Below are 24,135 nucleotides of genomic sequence, written 5' to 3' on the forward strand. Positions count from 1 at the left end.
GGACCCCAAAATTTCGGGCATTGAAGCTTGGATTACAGTTTTCAAATCCATCTAATACCATCTACGTCGCTGTTGTCTTTCGTACGTCTCTGCTAGAAATCCCAAGTATTGTAAATCTCTCAAGTAATATGTTTTATAAAACACCGGATATATTAAAGCACCGCTGAGCACTACTGAGGCCTATATATAGCAGGCGTAACCGCATCAGATGAACGCACACGCACGCACTAGCACTATGCTCCCAAATACATACTGCGAAAACACCAATACGTATATATCAGCTTTTGTCCTAGAAAAAAATAGCCACTGTCTCAAAAGGCGAGGGATGTGATGCAAAAACATTCTGGTCCAGGTGGCCATATGATGCTCTGTCCTAACTCAGCACCTCATCTTCCTTTCCGCTACACTGTCCCGTAATTGTGCTGTTTTGTTTCTGACCGATGTGACAGCCATAATCACCTGCAATTAGTCAGTAGGAAAGAAGCTTTCGAAATACTTGCTGCATTCGATCTCCTTCCTTCCGCAAAGAAAAATAAAACTTCCCTCGCCTCTCAGAGACGAAGAGAAAGCGCTGCATTGGCTCAGCGGCGCATAAGCTTGCCGTAGACACGCATGCAGAGCAAGGAAAAGTTGTAGCAAATACCGCAAAGCAAGAGACATCGTTGCGCAGATGGCCACAAGAACGCATAGAACCACCGCAGCACTGACTCCAGCCGGTCAATAGACTCCGAAAGATGGCTTCGTTGCGTTGTGAGTGCTAAGCACCGAGTTGGCAAAGATCAAAACAGGATCAAAACTGGTTTTAATGCACAAAATGTTTTGTACGGACTCGCGGCACTACCTATAAAAAATGTGGACACTAGAAATAAGGAAACATCTATAGGACTACCAAGAACTAGTAGTCGTAGTGTATACCAATGCCGCAATTAGAAGAAAACCACGTCTAAAGCAATTGCCTATGTCAGGGACAAAGTGCTCCTTGAGTACTTTTGTAATCGCCATTTTTTTTTAATATAAAGAAACGCTAAAAGAGTGTGAATGGTAGGTTCACTTCAGATTCTACATTATCAAGGGCCATATGATTTACTTCTCACACACTACTTTGAAAAAAGTTGAAGTTCCAAGGAATCCTGGGTATATTCTTGTGAAACCGTTAAAGAATTGTAGCAAGATTTAATACAAAATGCACAAACAAAGGAAGACTGAACATGGGGCGCCTTTCTGCCGAACCGCTACACCACCTGGATCTGTGGAAAATTTCCTAAAATAGCACTGATACAGCATGGTGGATGCCGTCTAATGAAATCATTGGAAAGTGGCGCTGGCGTCTATCAGCAGCGTTATCCATATCTTGCCCGGCAGAGAGAAAGTACGACGTTGCCAGGGACAATATCTGATTGAAAACTGAGAATGGGATACAGAAGATGCTTAAGCATGCTCGGATAGAGCACTTCTGAGCGACCACGACATGCCTGGGGCGCATTCAGAGGCGTGTATTGAGGTCCGTTTGCTGAGCAGGCAACGGGTATCTCTGTGGCACTTGTCCCGACTACAGAGAGACCGCGACACTTAAGCTCAACACCATCTAGTTTGGGAATTGAAAACCCGGGATATGGCACGCAACCCAAACATTCTGCAGGAAATGATCGCCGACTGCAAGGAGGAATTTCGTTGAATGTTTTGTATATAGAACCATCGCGGGTACCATAACTCTCTCTTTGCTTTCGCCAGGGAATTTTTCATTTCATGCCTTTGTAGACACTGCTCTATGATGCAGCCTCTCTAGTCGAAGAGGCTGCATCACTTCGAATCATCACTGCATCACCCCGACTCCCTAATCCACTTCAAACGGTAGGCTAATAGTAAAATCCTTTTTTTTAAACTAAATGCCTGGTCATAGTGATTATTGATGTGTTTCTAACTGCATCCTTCTGACACCTCCCGCCTATTATATTCTTCCAGCGTGGCTACACTGCTTTTCGAAATAATTTTTATTGATTACGTAATATGTCAACAGCGAACGTGAACTCAGGGGCCTGCAAAAGTTCATGAAAGTGGATTTTCAGTTTGAGCGAGTTGGTTTGTCATGCACATGGAAATTAGCGGCGAAAGTTGGACGCAGATTGACCACACAGGCTTCGGGTGCACTAGGGCAGGCAGCCACCTTGTTGCATGCGTTCTTTGTCCGCATGTATTTTACGCTGTTGAATTTCTTATGTACGGAAACACTTTAGTTGTATGATTGCCAGCGGGCTTGAAAAAAAAAATACTCAATTGACATAGGCTGTTGTGTCGTCACAGAAGACGAAGGTCAACAATGCAGTGTGTTATGCATACCTCGAAATGACATCAAACTCCAAGCGTATGCACAAACATGGCAACCCACAACGTGATATTGTCCTTTGTTTCTTTCGTACACTGCAAAGAGAACTTGTTTTAGTGATATAGATTATGAAGGGTTGATCTGTTTTTCTACACAAGTACAAGTTTTTTTTCAGGCGCCTAACCGAAATAGTAAAAAAAAATGTTGTCGCAATCCTACCATACCATTCACTACCAAGAATGCAGTTGCAAAATAATAAAGCCCATTAACGAGCATCGAGTTTCAAAGGAATATTGTAGAATTCCATAGGGTTATTTTCTGTGTGCGTCTCTCAGTCTAGCTGCTAAAATTAGGAATGCTTACTTTCTTTTTGCAGCTAGTCCATGGTTTGAATCTTCTAGTTGAAGTGGAGACGAACGGATTAGGTAAGTCATGGAGTGTTAATAATATATATATATATATACAAACCCTATCAATAGCGTTCGGGTTTCTGTATATATTTTAGACGCGACAGCAGGCCAAACTGTAGCCGACTTAGCTAGCGTGTGCATCTCAAAGGAGCAAAGGAGCATATCAAGGAGCAAAGGAGCAAAATAAAGTCAGGAGGTTACATAAGCTTTAAGTACTACACCTAGAACACCAACAGGCAATGAGATTCGCTGTCGGCGCAAAAGAATCCAGAGCAGAAGGAATCTCGGAGGTCTGTTGAATAAAACGAAACTTTAAAAATTCGACTCACGCAGCTACCTTTGGCTCCATGTCAGTCGAAGACCGCTATTCGTCCTGTACATTTCAATGTGTACTCCCATCCCTAAATGTGGAGAAATTCCACGTGCTTGACGTCATCGTATCCACAGTTGTAAACGGATTTTTAGGGTGATTGGTGTACATTGACGTGACTATTTGTGGTTTAAAGGATGTAAAACGACACAATGCTGGGAACGTTATATTTCGCAACCATTTAGCCTTGGCTTAAAAATTTTCGCAGATTCGGTGCTTTTTACTACAAGCCCTAAATCACAGGAGCATTCCAAATAGCTGCATAACGGTAAACACGTGAGCAGCCATTACTCCGATTCAATGTTGTTGCTCATATCAGCGACTCAGTTTGGTTTTGTTGTATTGATCAGCATCATTATTTTCAGCGGACTGCTGCCATTCGCGTAGCATTCTCACTGCCTAAGAAACGAACAGAGGCACTGGTACTCTTGCGCGTACTTTTATTTTTTCCTTGCAGACAACGCTGGGACGATCACAGTTGCAATTTTGGCAGCCGTGTCTGCGATTATTGCCTTGATCCTGCTCGTGGGCGCCATGACTGTAAGAACTTTTTCCGCACTTTTGTGTGATTTCGAAAGTGCACGTATTACGTTTCTCTGTCGCTGCGCCCAGGGAGTCTATTCAAATGAGGAGACGCTGGACAAAGATAAAGTAGAGCTGAATTATTAAATATTTTTGGAAAGAACAACATAATTGCTACCCTAGCCGTGTAAAGAGTCTTCCTGGCACTGTTATGCCATAAATATAGACGGCGTTTGGTGCAGCAAATTTTTTTTTTCTCCGTTGAGATAGAACACATTGTTAGACCAAAAGTTATGAGCGCAAAATTTAATGAGTTCGAAGAAGTTTAACTGCGCTGTAGCACCCCAAGTACGAAAAAAATTAAAAACTTCAGCACCCAAACTTGATATATTGTTTCTCTTTAGTGTGCTTTGAAACTAAGCAGTTGTCCTATGCAGTTTGCACCAAGCGAATTGCGAGAATAGAACGCGGCCAAATGCGGGTGTACACACGAAGAGGCTGTCTCTTTAAGTGTGTGTGCCTTTTCGTGCAGCCCGAATGGATTGGTGCGGAGCAGCTGCTCATCTCTAGTGCTATTTTCTGATTGCATGCATGACGAATCAAGACCTTTAAATCTGGATGTGATAGCTAAGCAGGACGAATCTGGACACTGGAACCATGTGCACAGCTCTCTGCGGAAAGTGTACGCGTGCGTGCCAAGGTTCAGAAGTGGTTTGGAGCTCGCAAACAAACTGATTACACCCGAAACTGCGTGTGGCTGTACAAACATTGAAGCGAATTTGTGGCGACCCTTCGCATGAACTTGAGACTATCGCACTTTTCAGGCGTTAAGTGGTGCTTATGCAAAGCCGCCATAGAAAATTCAGCTACTGCATTTAAGTTATTTGTATTTGCCGCCTGAGTGCGTTTCAAAGTGAGGGGTTAAAAGAGTGCTTGGGTTTATGCAGTCAAGCAGCCAGAATATGTCGCTATACAATCTCCAATTAGGAAGATCTATGGTGTGGACTGTAAGCTTTCCGGTCATTTCACATTTCTGACAATTTACATTCCTTTCTACTGTTCGTGTCATTCATGCCACATTTCATGGCTGCACTTTTGTTTTTCATGCAACTTTCCATGTTGAATAAGTGCGAGCAGTGTGGTTTACCGCTTTTCTAGCCATGTCTTGTGAGCCATTCTTGAAAGGTGTATCAACATAGTGGGGTTTGATTCCAGTAATACGCTGCAAAGTCATGGTGGGGTCATTTTCCATCATGTGCTGAACAAATGGTTCAAATCAGTTTTTGAATTTTCCATACAGGGCAACAAGACGCTGGTGGACACATTCTTATGTCTTGCGAAAATACGAGTGTTGTTCCTCATCGTCGCTTTGTTCTACGTCTCCTTTTTGGTGAGTTATACACCATGCCAAAGAAAGCTTTCGCTATATACCACCGTCCCTTGCCCTCTCGAAGGAATGTCGGTGGGCTTTATGAAGGAATGCCATCAGTACACTTTGAAGTGTTTACTGTTTGGAATGCTCACTCAGTTCACTATGTGCAATATGGTGGTTATGCCTTCATAAATAAAACTTGGCAACCTTTCCCGTTTGCTCCATTATAAATAGTCTTCAAAATGAATAAAATGGAGTGTATTTCCAAGGGGCTAAATCATTTTTCAAAATTACTAAAAATACAGTGTTGGTTTGTAGAAGGGCCTGTTGTGAACACGAGAGCCAAATATAATTTCACTGCCCTCGGCAGAGAATATAAAATATCCTGTCAAAAACCTCTTAGTTCCGCCTCTGGAATGTCATCGTGAAGCGACATCGGAAACAGCGAAGCCCACCAACATTTATTGGCTTATTTCAGGACAGCGACAACATTTTCAATATTACTCTAATGGCTTGTTTGTAGGTAAATAAGGAAAAATGCCCGTGTACAATGTAAAAAAAAATGCCCTCAGATACTTCAGCTTTGCATTGGAGGTGTACAGTCAACAGCAAAAGTTTGCGGGATGTGCGAGCGCGTGGCAAAGCGACCCTCCTCCCCTTCTAGCGGTGACCCCTGGTGTCGAGACCGACGCCTAAATGCATGCGCTTCCCTCCCAGACTGCAAGCGTGCATATTTCCGCGCTTCCGCCTTGCGCGCCTTCGATATACGAATGTAGCCGCGAGGTAGCCCTCTTGCGATATGCGCTGTCGCGGCTTCGACGGGCGAAACTGCGTGAAACGTGTTTAGAAGCAGGAACTTGCGGCCGCCTTTTGTCGAGTCACGAGTGCTGACGCATAGTGCCGGCCCGGTGGGGAACGCAACATGTCATTTTTCTTTTTCTGGGCTGCACCTTCTCGTGGCCAATTTTCGTTGTTTATTTCTTTTTACGAACGGTGCGTTCTGCCGCAGAAGAACGTGGCACAAGACGTGCTATATAGAAGGAGACCGGCAAGACAAAAATGGACAATTGATTTCCGTTGTGTACTCAACGAAGTTATGCCCGTCGAAGCCGCCACGGCGGATATCGCAAGTGGGCTACCTCGCGGCTACGTTGGCATCTCGCCGGCGCGCAAAGAGGAAGCGTGAAAACATGCACGCTTGCACTATCGGAGGGACGCGCATGCGTGCAAGGGCCGGTCTCGACACCAGGGGTTCACCGCTAGAAGGGGAGGAGGGTCGCTTTGCCACGCGCTCGCACATCCCGCAAACTTTTGCTGTTGACTGTATAGTACGTGCTGTAGTGGCGCATAGATGCCTCTGCTTTGCGTGGCCTCCGAGATAAGCGTAGCGTGCTGCGTAATGACGTACCGTGGCGCGCCGCAGCCGCCAGGGGCCGCTGCGACGAGCCCTCTAAGCGCACGAGTCCAACAACTTTTGGCCGGGGCCTTTCAATGGTGTAATAGCTATCAGTGGGCTAGTAGACACACAAGGAGGGAGAGATACATACGATGATTCTCGTCATATATACATGTAACTGCGCTTATAACCGAGGGAATGGAAAAATTCTTCATGCAGCTGATTCGTGAGGTGCCGTCCTTTGTTGGCACGGCCATGTCATGATTACTTGGAACAGTTTCGGAATAGGATGTATCGCTACATTGCTGCAATGCTAATGGCATTAAGGTCGACTCTGCTTGTCAGACTGTTACTGCCTCAGTGTTGTTACCTCTGTCATGAAAATAAATATAAATTTTTTCAATGATTTGGCGAACAATCGCAATTTATGAAAAGAAAGCGCAATATCCGGAACATTGTAATTTCACTGATGTATCATCATTATCTATGCTCCGCCTTGTAGGTTGTCTCAGGAGAAAAAATTGGATGTAATAATTTATAGCACTCGTGCAATTGTGTCGCTCTCGCGAATATGTGTTACTGAGCAACTGCTGCCATGAATTGGTGTCACCATGAGGGTGTCACCATGAGGGTTCATTGACTGGTGTCACCATGACGAGGAACGTACAAAATTTATCAGGATTATTTTTCACTGAGCTTATAGAGCTCTCTTTTTTTCTTTTTGCTGAAGAAAGCGGCAACATTTTGTCAATTAATTGAGGTCGCTGTTTTTTTCGGAAAACTAAAGTTTGAAGAAGGCTTTTCTGCATGACGCTGCTCCGCTGACCTCCTACGGCACAGCGTCCTGTAGGGCTCAACAACTATGAAAAATAGAATACGAAGCGAAGAGAAACCAAACGGCGCAAAAGAGATGTGAATGAATAGTGCTTAATTTCTTGCAGCGCCAAAAGCATAGTTACTAAGTTGGGGAATAGCTCAGAGGCGGCTGCGAGAATCCCTGGTCCATCCGCAGAATCGCCGTCGTGCCAGTCCTGAAAGGAGAGCGCATAACTTTCCCTTTGCGAAGAAATCTCTACAAAGCTTCCTTCTGACGAGGAGCCGTCAGAATACTTAATTTTGCATCACAGTTTTATTTCTCATGTGGCTGACAGGTAGCCATGTTTCCAGCACAGGTATCAGCGCAGGCGAAAATGAGGAGAAAGACGAGGCACAATGACCCAACGTGCACAAGGTTGGCCATCTAGTGTCAAATATTGCAACTGGACGCAATTTGACGAATATAGTCGTCTTGTGTTTGCTGTGTCAGGCAGTTTTGTTCGTGACGACTACTCGTCAGCGGCAGAGAAAAGGATATATGAGCTCTCAAGGCAAAGCTCCTGCTTAGCACGAAATTTTGCCTTTTTAGTTTTGTATTCAAGTACACTGTACCAACGAAATCGTTCAGGCCAATGACTACAACACTGAACATAACAAGCATTGTTTGATATTTGTAATGATAAGCTGCACACCGTGAAGTTCGCGGTGCTGTGGAGCGTGCGCATACAACTTCAAAAATATACTCATTAACTGTGCAACAGTTTCACGCATTGCAAAAGCATTTCTGTTTTTTACGTATAATTAGTTAAGGAAATAGGAATAGCACACAAAAGTTCGTCGGTGCACTATGCACATCAAGTTAGAATGCGATTTTTTTTTTGTTCCAGTACTTCAAGCGCGGCTCGGACGCCAAAGGTGTAAGTATGTTCAACGTGAAAGGGATGACGATCTGTCCGACGATAAATCTGATGAGGAAGCGATTCGTATGCAACCTACACTACAGTAGTGTAGACATATGGGACATATATATGGTTTAAGGCGTCATGGCTGGAGATACTGCTGGCGTTCAGTTGAACGGAACATGTAGCGCGATGTGTGCGCGCATATTTGAGCCTACAGTCAGCCTCGGATATCAACTGTGTATTTCTGAATGTTTCATTCACTAATGTGACCTTATTGCAGTATTTTCATCTATTTCTAAGCTGCGGTTTAGGCGACGATCGTAACAGCGTGGGTACCGTTCTGCTACTATAGGAGATGTTATACTTTGACAAGTGTTCAAACTGTTTGTTCGCTGCAGGTTACATTGTGTGACTACTTGGTTCGATGGATGAGGTTTCCGCCCATGAATAAAATAGTTTCGGCAAGTAATAGCAGCATACCATACAGTCTGAATTAAGCTTGTCCAGCAAAGGGACTGTTTTCGAACTGCGGGAGCGTCCTAAGCAGTTGTAGGTGCTGGATTACAGATATCTATGTTCTAAATACCGCATGGTCCAAGCATACTGCATCGGCGGTTATATATCTATGAATGTTGTGCGGCCTGACTATGCGAGGTCGTATTGCGGCGTTAAACCGTTTTCTCTTGCTTTTTCGAGAAAGAGGATGAAAACCTAACTTCTTTCCGGTTGTGTTCGTTCCTTTCTCTACGACGCACTCGCACGTATTACGGAAATTTTGCCGTCAAAAATAGCCATTGCATTGTTTTTATGCGATCCCTCTTATATAATATGGCTGTATATGGGCCAAAAAGGCAATGCCGAAGCGAATGCCGAAACGCACAGCTTACATTTGTATCGTGCCGGTGGAACAACCACAATGATCGCTGTGTTGAGGAGCGCCATCGTCCTTATGCAGGAAGGCTAGCGTAGACATGTAGTAATTTCAAGCCTACTACACTTGAAATGCGCGAGAACGATGCCGGTGCATCACAAATTTTTGATAGCACCTGCCGCTTAGATGTTTCGTCGTTGCCTTAGGTTGGCCGTGCACGAGCATGCGCTCTTATGCTTTGTTTTACTCCCTACGCCAAGCGATAGGACAATGAGCTGAATAATCATTTAATGCTGGTGATATAGAGACACCGGTTTTATTTGTTGAATTAAAACCGGTATAAGCAAAATATATAGTTCCAAAACGTACACACACTGCGGCTGATAAAGCGCGTCACATTTCTGCGCCCCCAACACGTATATCCACCTACTGTAGTTACCGATACAGTGAAAGGCTTTCCTGACGACCTTATATGAACGGAAATGGCGTAAATTTCACAAAGTACGATTTAAAACATATCGAAATCGTTCCGCAGCACGTGGCAGCAATACTTTCAAGCAACGCCGCGCCGGATCGCCCAAGCCAGAGCGGAGGAAAGGCTCTACCCGCGGTATATCCTCCTCACCCGATGAAAAGGTCTATATGAGCGCACAGTGGTTGTTGACCTATTATTTCTGTCTGTCTATCTATTTCTTAACTCAAATTTACTAAGCAGGTGCCTAAAAACAATTTCAGCTTTCAACCTATATTTGCAAACGGGAAGAATGAGGTTATTGTTTTGCAGAAAACCATGCACCAAAATATAATTTTCTGTGCTTGCCTTGCACTGTTTTTCATTCAAACTTTGCAGGCCCGCAAGTTCATTGGCACCTACGTTTTCGATGTAAGTGAGTTTTCTTAAAAACGTTTTTTTTTTTGAAGAAAGCAGCACATTCGTATTGGATTATGGCGACTTATATGTAAAAAATGACAACTTTGACACTGCACATGTAATGAGGATTGCGCCATGTTTGTAATTGTGCAGGAAGACGAGTCTAATCTCAAGCCTACGTTTGCAATCAAAGGAATAAAGCTAAACATAAGAACACTGATAGGCACGTATCGGCGGTACCATGACCATACGCATTTAAGGTATAACGAGTCTGCCTATTCTTGCCTAGGGAAGAGACGGGGAAGGCGGGAGATGGAAATTCAAGACGATGAGAAAAACGACAACGAGGTAAAATTGGCAACCAATTTTTCGCGAAGTGGACTTCTCTTATTCAAGGCGTCTTATTCTTACCACATGCAAGGCCTTTTTATTGGTAAACCTAAACTTAAGCTCCAATTACGTGTGAAAATCCTGCATGCGTCCATTAGAATGCATCGACGGCCAATAATGCAACAAAGTTCGCAACGTCTACGGTAACCTAATTCAGTTCAGATTGATTTCTTAATTTTTTTTACAAAAGCTAAGCCTAATAGTAATATTCAGAATCCTGGAGTCCAGATCCACCAGGACGGTGAACTTCGAGAAACGTTATCATTGTTACGCTAAGCACTGTCCTGATTTTAATAAATGAACATGAATAATAATTGACCCATCTGCGCTCGTAATCATGCACAACGATATGTGGGTTTGTGCAGAGTTTTACAAGCCCCCGTGTGTTCATAGTGTTTCAAAGAAATGTTCCTAGAGGAAAATGTGGCGCTGCTGTCTTTCAACTCATACAGGGACGATGGATAGCAAATCATAGATGTCTGCATTCTTTGTGCGTGTAGTTTGTTTTTATTTGGGAATGTCATCGGTATTTTTTAAAAAGGACACTGCCGAGAATCTTGTGTGCTCGTCCACCGACTAAAGTGATGAGTCATTCTTGCAGATTGTTTTCTGTGTTTCATATTGCTCAGTGTCCAAGCAGCCGTAGTTTTCTAGTCATGGTAAAGGAATAAGTGCAGGCATACAAGCGTAACCATTGGGCATGTTGTTTTTCACTCATCACGCCCTTGTTTGCCAAAACTTGCTAATTTACAATGCCAAAAGACCGCTGGAAGCCAGAAAGACAAATTTTGTACTAATAACTGCATTGCCTATTGTTGTTGCTGAAGCGCCATATTCGATTGACCTGTGCATGCGTGTACCAGCGTGGTAGTTCCCTTTATATCGTGGATATTTGCGCTTGCTGGTGCATGATCTTCGCATTGCGTAGTGCACGGTAAACACTGTTTTAGGAAGGACACAGGATTGCACAATGCTGTACGACCTCCCCGTGTGACATACAGCTACACAATACGCAGTGCCCTTTACACAATTGTTGGGCGAAGATGTATGCTACATTACTGTGGCTCTGTGAAAATGCGACGCGGTATTGTTCGGCTTACCAGTAGGCTGTTTGCTGTCAAGCGAAATTTGTGCGTGTGTTTTGGGCTGTCTCATGGGTGCTATTTCATTTTTCTCCTTCGTTTTCTTCCTTTTCCTTCTTTCCTTCCCTCCTCTCTCTCCCTGTTATCTTTGTTTTCCCCCTTTCCCGTTCCCCCGGTGTAGGGTAGCCAACCGGACGTGATTCTGGTTAACCTCCCTGCCTTCTTCTTACCTCTTTCCTTCCCTCCCCCTTCTCCTTCGTGTTGCTAGATTTTTGAAGCGTGCGATATTCACGAGATTTGTGCATTTGACGAATGAAAGGTGGTGCAGAAAGCTGAAACATTCACCAAAGAGTTAAAAATGATTAATTTTGAGCATGTTCCTAAAGATTAATGTAACGGAAGGTCAAGACGTGTGATACGTGGACGAAGCAGAACGTGAAGAACGACGGTTATGTCGGCGTTCTTGTCCTAGACTTGTTCGCGTTCTGGCAACGCCATGCTTTCGGTACTGTTATTTAGAATAGATTTTCGCAGAAATTTCTTTATATTTTTCTAAGCCTATGCGTATACACACGCAGACATATGCGAGGCGACAAGTGTGTCTGTTTTTTCATAAAAGTTATATGCAAAGAAAATACTAAACGTCTCCAAGTCATTCAATTTTATTGAAATATAAACGTGTTGGTCAAGATGCACAAGAAAAGAAAAGGCGGACACGACGGAGCGCACACTGTCAACCGTATTTCATGAAATGACATAAAACCTTTATACAGCTTTAATCAGCCTTTAGAGGTCGATCAAATCAGCATCATGGGACAAGCACATGATAAGCCAAGATGGAGAATATTGAAGCTATCTTCATCCGGCAACATGGGGAAGCACGCCTTCTATTTTACTCTCGGACAAGGAAGTTGCTTTCCTCGATGGCCATGTGTGAGTTGTAAAATATTTTGCATTCCTTTGCTAACAGTATGAACGTGATAGCGTTAATCGCGCGATGTCGCACACAATCCAGTGTCGGCACACGCATCGACCATCTTGTGAGCTAACATTACCCCGAACCACGCATACCCAGCCACGTGGGCCCTCCATGTGCCTCAAACGCGTTGCCGAACAAATTGAATGCCTCGAAATAAAATTCGTTAGAAAAATTCTAAAGTACGACTTGCACACAACCTGCAGGCATGATAGCGTCGCCTAGTAATTTGAATATACGAGAAAGCTTAAATTTGTTACGCCGAAACTCATAACTCCCTTTTCCAGGGTTTGCATCATTCATAGAGCGGAGCGGCTGGTTCCTTGCAGCACCATCCAGATGGCGCTCGCCTCAGCGCATCCGCGGCCGACGCAAGAGCACGTGTTTCCACTAGAAAAGTCGCCGTCATGTGTAACGTCCACTGCCAGCATTCCACGTTAGACATTACGGTTACATAAGCTACAGTTGCCGGAAAGCGTGACAAGCAGTCGCGATCTTTGACTGTTATCGCTTTCCACGCTTAACGGCGAAGCTTAAGGGCCTTCCAAACTTTTATGCGAAGCATAATACTAGAGCTCAACCTAGCTCCTCGCGCGGCGGTGTCGCCTTCAATACCACGTGACACCGTGACGTCACGACAGAGGAGAAACGGGGCTCCAACTCGCGCCGTCGCTCGAGAGCTCAACCCAGCTCCTCAGGCGCGGCGGTGTCGCCTTCAATACCACGTGACACCGTGACGTCACGACAGAGGAGAAACAGGGCTCCAACTCGCGCCATAGCCCCCCGCATCGGACGCGGTGAGCGTCGAGCAACGCAGCGTTCGGCGCGACAACGAAATGTGCGCCTGAGCCGACGCCGACGACACCGGCTTTTCTGCGACACGAGCTCCTTAACGCTGTCGCGTTAAAATAAAGGCTAGTATGCTTCGTATCCTGGGCTTAGCCTTAGCTAAGCCCCAGCCATTTTTTATGCGAAGCATATTACGAGAGCTCAACCCAGCTCCTCATGCGCGGCGGTGTCGCCTTCAATACCGCCTGACACCGTGATGTCACGACAGAGGAGAAACGGGGCTCCACCTCACGCCGTCGCTCGCGGCGTCGCGGCGGTATATAAACAGCTGCGCTTGCCTCTGCTAGACACTCTCGAGGTGAGATGCCTCCTGGAGACATAGCTGCTCGTTGGAATGAGAAGCGAAGGTTGCGGCGTGCTACAGAGACTGATTTTCTAGGTGGCTTTGGCTCAACTCTTGCAAGATGGGCTGGGTGGGAATCGAACCAAGGTCTCCGGAGTGTGAGACGGAAACGCTACCACTGAGCCACGAGTACGATGGTTCAAAGCGGTGCAAAAGCGCCTCTAGTGAATGCGGTGTTGCCTTAGAAACGAACTGTTTCTAAGGCTCAGGCGTGCGTCGCTTGCTCAGGCGCACATTTCGTTGCGGCGCCGAACGCTGCGTTGCTCGACGCTCACCGCGTCTAATGCGGGGCGCGTAGTCGCTGCGCCGTAGCCCATTGTCTTCCACCCCTTGGCGGGTCGACGGGAACGCTGTCGTGTACGAACTCTTGAAGGCGAAGCAGAGTAATGCATGAGTTGTTTCTTCGTCTAGCAGAACCAAATATAGCCAAGCAACAGCAGTTCACCAGGCTAAACAGTGGTTCAACAACTAAAATAAAGGCTAGTATGCTTCGCATCCTGGGCTTAACCTTAGCTAAGCCACAGCCATTTTTTCATCATCTGCTTTTCTGTTCTTATTGGAATCAAGTATTAACTTCGCATACGCGTTTTGTCAAAAAATGTCTGTTAACGTTTTATGTATTACTGCTTACGCGTTATTTCTGATGGATTTTTCGCTGTTTTGCTGTGGACCTGTTTCGAAAATGGCTTTATGGATGAGCTTTTCCCTGTTGTATAAATGTTTTTAGCGCGTGAAACAGAGTGCGCACATTTCATGTTGGTAGTTGCAATCTGATTGTCTAATTTCGGAGCCTAAGGCTGCCACATGTGATTAGGTTGCTCATATATAGGCTTTCTGCCGTTTCACGAAATAATGTTGGTAGTCGTCACTATGCCCTCTGCTCTCACTTTTAGTGTCCATCTTGCGCAGCTCGTTTATGATTCAAGTATGAACCAAGTAGTACGGAAGAAAGTATTCGATGAAATGTGAAAAAAGTCGCGATTTATAATCCTGAACATTCGTTCTAGTGCTTTTCACACTTACTTCCCCGGTTTGCCAAGAAGAAAGCTCACCAACGATTACGATGATCCCTAATGCAAACTTTGAGTCCAACTCTGTACGTGTTTTCATTTCGCAATATATGGGCTCGCACGCACGATCTATTTCATGCGGCACGTTCGCTAATCGGCAGATCTCGAGAGGTAGCGCGTGGGTGAGGCGTGGGTGCGATTCACAGCAGTTGCCGCAGGCAGAGCTCCACTCATGCAGCGCTTTGTTTCCATGCAGACGACGCGCGCTACTATGGCGCCATCTCGTATCCATCATCGCCGGTCACTATGTTTTTTTTTTATTCTCACGCTTTCGTTCCGCCAGCGACGAGAGCGGTCCTTGGTCGCGGGAAAATCTAGCCACCAGTGTCAGCGGTGATAGCACCCAAGGAAGAGTCACATAGAAGCTTACTCTTAGCCGCTCGCCATCGCCCCTTGCAGCAGCAGCGGTCCCCATCACACACGCTGGTACCGCGGACTGACCTCTGCAGCTGACGCTGTGGACGAGCGTCGCTCACGTCACCTCATGGCACCCGGCCCCCCCCCTCCTCTCTCCCCCTCCCACGGAAGCCCAGATGAGCTCTCTCACGCAGCTGCGCAGGCCGTAGTCGCCGGCAACTCAGCGCATGCGCAGCCCCTCTCCTCATCCGTCCTCCTCCGCTTTCCGCATCATGGTTCCGCTGCTACGCTTTCCCCCTGCGCTTTCCTCCTCCTCTCATCGCTGTCGGCTTTCTTTCATTTCGCGCTCCACTCGGCGTTCACTTTTATTCTTCGCGGCGCTCGTTCGCTGGGTTATGCTGACGCAGCCCACGTTCGCCGAAGGAACCTGCTGTTAAAAGCTACGCTCTGTAAATACGAATTGCTTATGGCTCAGTGCATATCGCACCTCCGTGCTGGCACAGGAAACTGATCACGAAGGCAGCGCTCTGTCGTATACAGTGGAGACGGCGCAAGAGACCAGGTGGCCTCGTGGTCGCGTTGTTCATGAAACCCTCATTTGAGGTGAGGCTTAAACTGAGGCAAATTTGCATTTGTTTTCTGAAAACATAGCGAGTGACATTATTTTGATAATTGATGGTTGAAGTCATCAACTGCTGTCATTAAATTTTAGTAAGGCCATTGTGGCCTGAGTGCTAAGTTCGTAAACACGTTTTTGAGAAGTAAACGCATATCGTGGAAGTAATGCGCGCATGTGTTTTGGGCTTATGCTTTTCAGATTATTCTAACGAAGCTTGCGGCAAAATCGGACGAAGGGCAAATCAAGGCTTGGCTGATGGAAGTAAGTGTACAGGTGTTGGTCTTCCTCTTCTGGTACCTTCCTACGCATATTACAGACTGACACGCATGTTATGGCGTGTCAGACTCACTCCCACAACAAAGGACAGTGGTGGTCTCACGAAAAAGCAAAGAGACTACTTTATTTTCCTCGTAACTGCTTCCACCTAGATCAAGTTTTGAAGCTACACGAAATGCATTTGTATATACCCAGCAGCGCATTTCGTGAAAAAAAATGAAGATGCCGCCATTCTACTCCATGACTGTCAGCTTTCAACGACCATTACCGTAATCCCTAATGGGAAATTTGAGAGCAGCTCTGCACGTACTTTCATATCGCGATTGGTTGGATGGCGCGGAGAGTGTCTCGCGCGGCGTGGTTTAAACGGAGCGAAGCGTTGCAGAATGAGTAACACTCAAGTACAACAATAGCAGTGAGCAGAGTCGTCGATCGTCAAAATCTGATCTGCAAGTTGACGCGTCAGCTTTTATACCTGGCTTGTGGAAGGTTCCAGGTTAATTCTTGGTGCCAGCGTGATTTCCAGAAAGTAATACGCAATTGGCGTCGCCCATATAATCCGATTACAAAATGCTTTGGTGACAAGAGCCAGCGGATAGAACTATTGATAACATTCGAAAACTTTCTCATACACGCAGGCGCGTCGTGCGTCGATCGATAACGTTTAACACTTAATAATAATATTTGGGGTTTTACGTGCCAAAACCACTTTCTGATTATGAGGCACGCCGTAGTGGAGGACTCCGGAAATTTTGAGCATCTGGGGTTCCTTAACGTGCACCTAAATTTAAGCACACGGGTGTTTTCGCATTTCGCCCCCATCGAAATGCGGCCGTCGTGGCCGGGATTCGATCCCGCGACCTCGTGCTCAGCAGCCCAACACCATAGCCACTGAGCAACCACGGCGGGTATAACGTTTAACACTTGTCAGCGGATGAAAACCAATGACGGAAGAAAGATAAAAGATGTGAACAGATGACGGGATGTACTCTGGCGCCATCTCTTAGCGATAATCGCAGAACACGCCGTGCACGGCACCACGGTTCGCGAACCAGGCGGCGCTACGCTTTTCTTTCATCTTTCGCTGTTGTGCTCATTCGTTCGATTACGCAGGGGCCGCCGCCGACACTCGCAGCAGGAACGGGACATTAAGAGCTGAGCTCTAAACTTCAAACAAAGCTAACCACTGAGTGTAACAGTTTACTTACTTGGGAGCTTTTCCCTTCCGCGTCTGTAAATGCTCTTTGAACTCGCACAATCGCTCCTAAAAGCGACTCAACCTGTCCAGCTGTCCAAACTGAAACGTGCCAGACGTCTCAAGTCACTGGCTTGCCCGCAAGGAATTCATGAGGACGTTCTATGCCGCTTCTCGGTGCAAGCGCCCATGGCGTAATGGTTTCTACGTCAGGCTTCTGTGCTGGGAGTCCTGAGCTCGAAACCTTCCGGCGGAATGATATTTAACATGGTTATTACTTTTTTATCGCACAGTGTGTTGTTGAAAATAACGAATTTACAAGTTCCAACAAACATTTAAAGCCATAACGACGGAGCTTAGGTAAATCCATGTACTTCCCATAATTCCCATGCTGGATTGTTCCAGCTCCCGTAGAAATTAGCTCCAGAGTTTCCGCTAGTAAATATTGCTTGAAACTGTGTATTGTTCGGTTTCTTAGCTTGTCACGCCAGGTGTCAACACACCCTCGTTTGCTTTGCCTCCTCATAGAGGGGGAGGGTGCTTTGAGGCGCGGTCATTGAAAAACGTATGGGAGGGTAACACATACATAGCTCCACAGTAAAACTTCTTTGTTCCCAGAAAGGAACTTTCCATCTCAGCCGGGACAACTTTCGTCACAGAATAGACGCAACCAAGGGACAATATCACCAGTGAGTGAAAAAGGCAGCATACCTATTTCATCCGTTCTTTTAGCAGCCATATTTTTCTGTATGTTGTGTAGTTGCCTAATCACCAAGGAATTACGGGGAGTGGCCGTTGGTATAGCTGAGGGCGTGACATTCGTAGGTTGTCTTCCATGCGCATCTAGGTTGTATGGCGTTCAGCGGTGACGAAATAAAATCAACACAAAGGGCAGCAAAAAATAAATGCCACCCACGTTCGAAATAGAAATGACGTGTTCTGGCGGTATACAGAAATTTCGGGAACGGGGAGGGGGCCTCGAAGTGCGTTTACTACCCTCTGGCTACGCCACTGAATACCACTGCATGATCGGAGACAAGTTGGTTCACCCAGGTCAGGCATGTTTTGATGTTACACTCTGATCAATAAATAATAGTCGTCATGGCATGAGATGGGCAATGTGGGTAAGACACCAAAGTGTGGAAGGCATTGTCATAGCTAAAGGAAGAGAAGCATTCATGGTGGTCTGTTGATTTTGTGCCTACATCAAAACCTGGTTATGACGCATGCCGTAGTAAGAACTCGAGAATTATTTTGACCACTTGGGTATCCCGAATGTGCAGCCTATGCGCGGTAGGGGAGCGTTTTTTGTATTCCGCCTTCATCCAAATTCGGTCGAGGCGGTTGTCATCGAGTCCATTACCATGTGCTTGGCCACGACACACAATAGTGGCTGAGAAGCCATAACAGGGGATAATAAAAAGTGTTGGACTGCGACAGGCAATGCAATTAATTGAGCTGATAACTGGTAGTCTTAAAAATTAAATCATTGGTACCAAAGAAAAGGAAATCAAGTCGGTGCGATAGTGACAGTCGATGACGACAGAAAATTCGTCACTGTGGAGAAGTTGAAAATTTTCACATGCATAGTACAAGGCTGAACCGACCTCTCTGGATTAAATACTTAGAGTAGCTAGAGTAGCTATTAAAAAGGCTCAGAATATTGCTTATTTAACGAATGCTCTTCAATATGGGGTCACATCTCATGCATTATATGCCCCTATTTAGGAATCGCAAGAGTCATGTGGGTAGTGATGGCCAAATACTCCGCCAGAGTGTCAGTGTGCGTTCTGGCATTGAAATCTCTTTAAACTCAGTGGAAATTCCCAGTGCGATTGCACCTCGAACAGTATATCTCCACATGCCCGAATAAAGAATGAAAGCGATAATTTATCACTTCTTCGTAAAGCCAGTAAATAACCTGTACTCTTTAAACCTTACCCACATATCGCATAAATCAGACTCCATTTTGCTCATATATAAAATTTTGAACAATGGTACTTCCATAGGACCGGCGAAACTTAGCATTGTATAAAGTGAATCTAAACAGGGAGAAAACGATGGTTTATCCATTTCTTGGCAACATTTATTTCACTTACATATGTTAACCTATTTCCAAACATCAGTCCTAGCATGACCATTTTCCCTCTAAATAAAACTCGGTGACTGACCTCATTCTGCCAGTGACCTCGTGAAAAGATGACCATAAAATTTTTAGCACTTCCACTGACAGCTTCGCTCTTAGATATAATTGTGTTACGCAAATTTTCCTCCAAAATGCCCGAGTGGTGTAATGTCATAACAAACATTTCGCATTGACTGAGTAGTTTCTTGGTTTATTTATCCATCCAGAGCTCTTGAACACCCTGAACCACGCAAACGCTACTAGAAACGCTTCGAATGTTGGCTATGGATACCCTTCGACACCCGGAATTCCTTGGCTGTAAAAGCTCGTAAATCGAGGAGGTTTTTTTTTAAATTCCGGTTTATTGTAAGACGGTGGTTTCATCCGGCAACCGAAGCTGTGATCACGAGAGCGACTGAATATCATAGCGATGTAATTATTTGTGTTTTAACTAGTTGTTTAATTGTTTAATAATTGATTAAGTAAATATTATTTAAGATATGAGTTTCCTTCGCAAAAATTGTGCATACAACAGTTTTTATATAAATGATGATTTAGGAGGTTTTTGATGACAGATCGTAACCGCGTTTTGCACATAGGAAGAGTGTCGCACCATCCTTTGTTTTCCGCAGAACCAGTTAGGTGCGAGGATGGGACAACTGATCGTTCAGATAATAGCTGACGTAAGTACTCGTTCGAGCTACGGCACCAGTCGGGCATTAAAGTAGCGAAGTAATGCTAGCCCTGTAGTTGACAGCTTGACATATTGCCCTGGATTCCATGTTCTCCAGCAATATAGAACACTAACTGAAATAGTGTACATTAGTTTTTCTTGCTCTTCAGCTAGATTTCATCATTCGATTCGTCTTCCTTTAAGCTACCTAAATCTCACATGGGTGCATTTTCGAACAAGCGTTATTCTTGTTTTCCAGTAAAGACAAAGGGAAATCGCAAGCCGATTTGCCCGATTATTTATTCGCTTATATTCTTTCAAGAGCTGTTTCCATGACAGCGCAGAGATTTTATTGCTTTAGTGAAGTGAAGCATCTGAATTTACCATGCCCTCATCAACAAATAATACACTAAATGTGTCTTAGCCTAATTTATACCTCATAGTGCTGCAAACGAAAAATTAATTTCCTTCGAAGGTTTCCGTGAAGAGTCTGTTTCTTTTTTTAGAATGGTGGTTATATTGGGACAGCCTGAAAGACGTTGCTCGTGTAAACGGTATGGAGTGAACAAGAGTGAAACATCCCAACATGTTCTCCATTCGACTTGTTTAACGATGCCACGTGAGCACTGACCGTAGTGTATTTTAGCGCCTTACAACGGCCATAATCAGTCATAGTGGCAGAGTTACCCGTATGGAGCAGACGGCATTCTCCAGTGTAAGCGTCGTCTGCTGCGCTGTTGCCTTCAGAACAACGCAGGACCATTGGTAGTGCTTTCGCGCTACTTTTAGAAATGAGGAAGTCTGTACGTGCAGAATCTACATTGTTGTAGTGCAGATAAAATGCTTTAGCTCGTTTGCTCGTTTTACAGACAGCCACGATGAAGTAGAAGTGGGCAGCGGGGTCATGTAATGCTATTCTTTATGAAAATTACCTAGCAATTGAGATCCAGGGAAAAGGGGGGTAGGAAGGCGGGAGATGAAAATACAAAGACGATGAGGTAAAGACGAGAACAAGGGGAAAGCAGGAGCCAACGTTTTGACAAGTGGACTAGTCTTCTTGAAGAGGACAAGTCCACTTGTCGAAACGTTGGTTCCTGCTGCCGGATATGTTTCACTTTTAGTTTTTATATAATCAGCGCTTCTAAATGAATCGATAAGCTGGGTTTTGCCCTGGGCGCAATAGTTGAACATAATTTGCTCATTAGCATTTGTAGCAGTGCGAAAGCTTTAAAAAAACAGACAAATAAAGTGAGGCGTTTTCCTGTGCCAGATTTGCAGCATCTGGTTTGAATAACAATAATACCGGCGTTTGTGCAGAGCTTCGTCATCTACCGAATAAGCATCTTCTCCGACACGATGGGGACATCATAGTAGGCACTGCGGTGAAAGAACACGCCTGCGAGAGTGCCAGAGGCCAGCGGCACACGAGTTGTGCCTCTCATTGTAGCTGTTAGTACAGCATTGTACTTTGCGTGACATCATTGTACTCTAAATTAAATTGTCTTTGATGGCTTTCCTTTCAACTTCTGTTTTTGGCAATGTTATGTAAGGAACGAGAAGGGGAGCGAAGTAGGCACGTTTTCACAAGTCACAATCACGTGAAGGAAACTGACAAGCACATCAAGAAAAAGATTGGTTTGATTACTAGTTTTTACTGAAATGGCGACTTGTGGAAGAAAGGAAATTGAAAGCGGGCGACAAAATAGAGGGATAAAAACAGCAACAGCGCAACACAGGACAAGCGAGTAAACAGCACAGGACAAGGACAGGTAAATAGCACAGTAAAGACACAGGTGCTGTGCCCTTTACTCGCTCGTCCTGTGTTCAGCTGTTCCTGTTTTTATTTTAAAGATGAACCAACCAGCCCTATTGAACACTCTGGTAAAATAGGGGGCTTTAGATGGGATAGAAGCCCACGTTTTCGAATAGGGCACGCGAAACGTCAATTAGTTACCGTGGCACCAATTTGCCATACCTATTCTCCAATGCTATACGTGTACGAGATCTAAGCACCGGAGTGTCAGCCTGCATAGAGCTTACCTCCGGGATGGCCGATGTGGAACATCGTTTCTGCGGCAAGACGTCGCATGATGCGTTAACATTGTAGTAGGCGACCTGCTTAAACATACTACGACCCGGAGCAGTTGTGAAGCGAAAGCATTAAAGATCAATTAAACACGGCTGAGTGTTCCGTCGGGGTGTGTCATCGAATTTTTCGACCAAATTAGCGCGAGTTATTTTTTTTGTAATGTTTCTGCGTTATGTTGACTTTAGACAAAAAAATATTTGGACGATATTGCTGATAAATCGAGGACGCCACACGCCACCGATGTGCTGCGCGACGATAGACTTGGGAAGCAGTAGCGGCCAACAAGACCAACAGGCACGCGTAGTTGCTAAACTGAGAAAGAGAGAGAGGGAGAGAGAGAGCGAGACAGCGGAACCCGCAAGCGAGCGTCACGTGACTGCCTCGTCGACAGCAACCCTTCTCGCCCCGCAGCGTCGCAACGCCGTATCTGCTCCGTCGAAATGAGGTTGTGACGTGGCGTCGCAGCCAATGGAAATTTAAGTGCCCTTTCGCTAATACAGAGGACGCCTTCTTCGCTCAATGGAACATTTTACGCTTTCGTATCAGAAGACTCGTAGGCTATTAGGATGCATTAAGGCAGCCGAATTAGGCGCCCTCGCTGTGAAATGATGAACGAGAAGAAGGGGAACAGAGGTACGCGATTTCCGTAAGTCACCAAATTATGAACCAAAGCGGCATTGACAACATGGTGAGCATTGGGGGAATTATTTGCTTTAATCCAAATGTTGAAATGAATAAGTGAAATGAAAGTCGACGAAGAAAACAACTGGAAGCAAGTGGGATATGAACCCACGTCCTCGCATTATGTGTAATATGTAAAAAAACTAGGTCTGAATCCTCAAGCTCGGGCTAATTTGGATGCGTCTCAACATGACAATGTGAGGAGGACCAGGAAATACCATTAAAACAGTGTCACTGAGGAAAAGTGGCGCGTGCTGAATTCGATTACAAAACCAAAGGAAGGAAACTGAATGCAGTTAACGAATAGATGTACGTTGGCATCCTTTTATCATGAGAATTCATCCGGCATAGTCATGTCGATCACCTCACCGGTAAAGCATGTGGTGGTTTGGCATTATCAAGACGAAGTTGTAAGTAGCCTACTAAGGATTGCGAACAAATTTTGTATGAGACATTTCTTGTCAGTACTTGCGTACGCATGTACAGTGTTTGATCAGTGGACGAAACTTGACATAAAAAATAGACTGTAAACTATAAGGATCCGGTTTGCTTACAAGTACTCTCGTGTATTCAGTGTGTCAATGTACAAAGAAACAGTAAAGTGGAAATGCTTGCAGGAATGCAGAAGAGTGCTCCGATTAAAAGCTTTTTATAGCATTTTTTCTAAAATACGTATCAAATGAGACTAATAATTGTTACAACCCGAATATGCGTCGCTTCGTGCAGATCATGGAAATGATGATAGAGAAGTTACATGAACTAAGTTATTTCGGATGTTTTTTTTCCACCGTACAATGTCTGAATGGAAGAAGGCGCCTGGTAACGTTGATACTATTGCGTCAAAGCATGTATTTACTACATCTTTATAGGTAAAGCTATATATGTAAACTATTTTAATTTTGATGACATTTTGTACAGAACTCTGTTTATTTGTATGCTTGGTACCTAGATCGTTTATTTTGTGAACTGAAAAGGAAGAGGTCCGGACACCGTTTAAAATGGTTTAAAATAAATACTTACGTTTCGGCTCCCCCACGGAAGCCTTGCTCACAGTGAAACATGCGGCATAGCTCCATTTTCATGGGCGGCTCAAAACATGACTAAAGCACATGGCGTACACGGGTCGCAGATTGCCTTCGTTGGGAATGGGAGTGTGCGCCATAGTTTCGATGATTAGGGACTCGAGAAAAAGACGCAAAGAATGATTTCGTTCCTTGGCAATCACACGACGTTTTTCCTAGTTAATCGTATGTGACCTGGTTTTGCAGTGTTCGGCCAGGGCATCCGACGCAACGTTTTGTTTCTGGACGTAATATCTGTGCTATTTATGTCTTGTTTTTTGAAGTTGCCAGTTTTTTCGACGCAGACGTATGGACAGTCTGCAAACGGAATGACGTATACACCACCTGGGCAGCTGTCCTTTTCCAAACGGTCTTTCAAATGCACGAGCTCATGTCTAAGTTTCTGGGAGGGAACATGCGCAGTCTGCACGTCATATGACCGCAGGACGCGCACAAGGGTATCTCTTATGTCGGAGACGTACGGTATCGAAGCCCG

General features: G+C 45.0%; 1 protein-coding gene across 5 annotated transcripts in view; it reads left to right on the forward strand.

The window, feature by feature from the left end:
- Positions 1–21,331, forward strand: part of LOC139061102 (uncharacterized) — a 28,354-nt gene extending 7,023 nt beyond the window's left edge. The window contains exons 3-11 of one of the 5 annotated variants that reach the window (XM_070540642.1): positions 2,700–2,748; positions 3,561–3,643; positions 4,926–5,015; positions 8,097–8,126; positions 9,833–9,865; positions 15,738–15,800; positions 17,629–17,699; positions 19,768–19,818; positions 21,126–21,331. In XM_070540642.1, coding sequence (XP_070396743.1) covers positions 2,700–2,748; positions 3,561–3,643; positions 4,926–5,015; positions 8,097–8,126; positions 9,833–9,865; positions 15,738–15,800; positions 17,629–17,699; positions 19,768–19,777 — 429 coding nt within the window. In that variant the 3' untranslated portion in view covers positions 19,778–19,818; positions 21,126–21,331. The other 4 variants (XM_070540640.1, XM_070540644.1, XM_070540643.1 and 1 more) reach the window with 4 other exon arrangements.
- Positions 21,332–24,135: the final 2,804 nt, after the last annotated feature.

This window comes from Dermacentor albipictus, chromosome 6, assembly GCF_038994185.2.
Source record: "Dermacentor albipictus isolate Rhodes 1998 colony chromosome 6, USDA_Dalb.pri_finalv2, whole genome shotgun sequence".
Lineage (NCBI taxonomy): Eukaryota > Metazoa > Arthropoda > Arachnida > Ixodida > Ixodidae > Dermacentor > Dermacentor albipictus.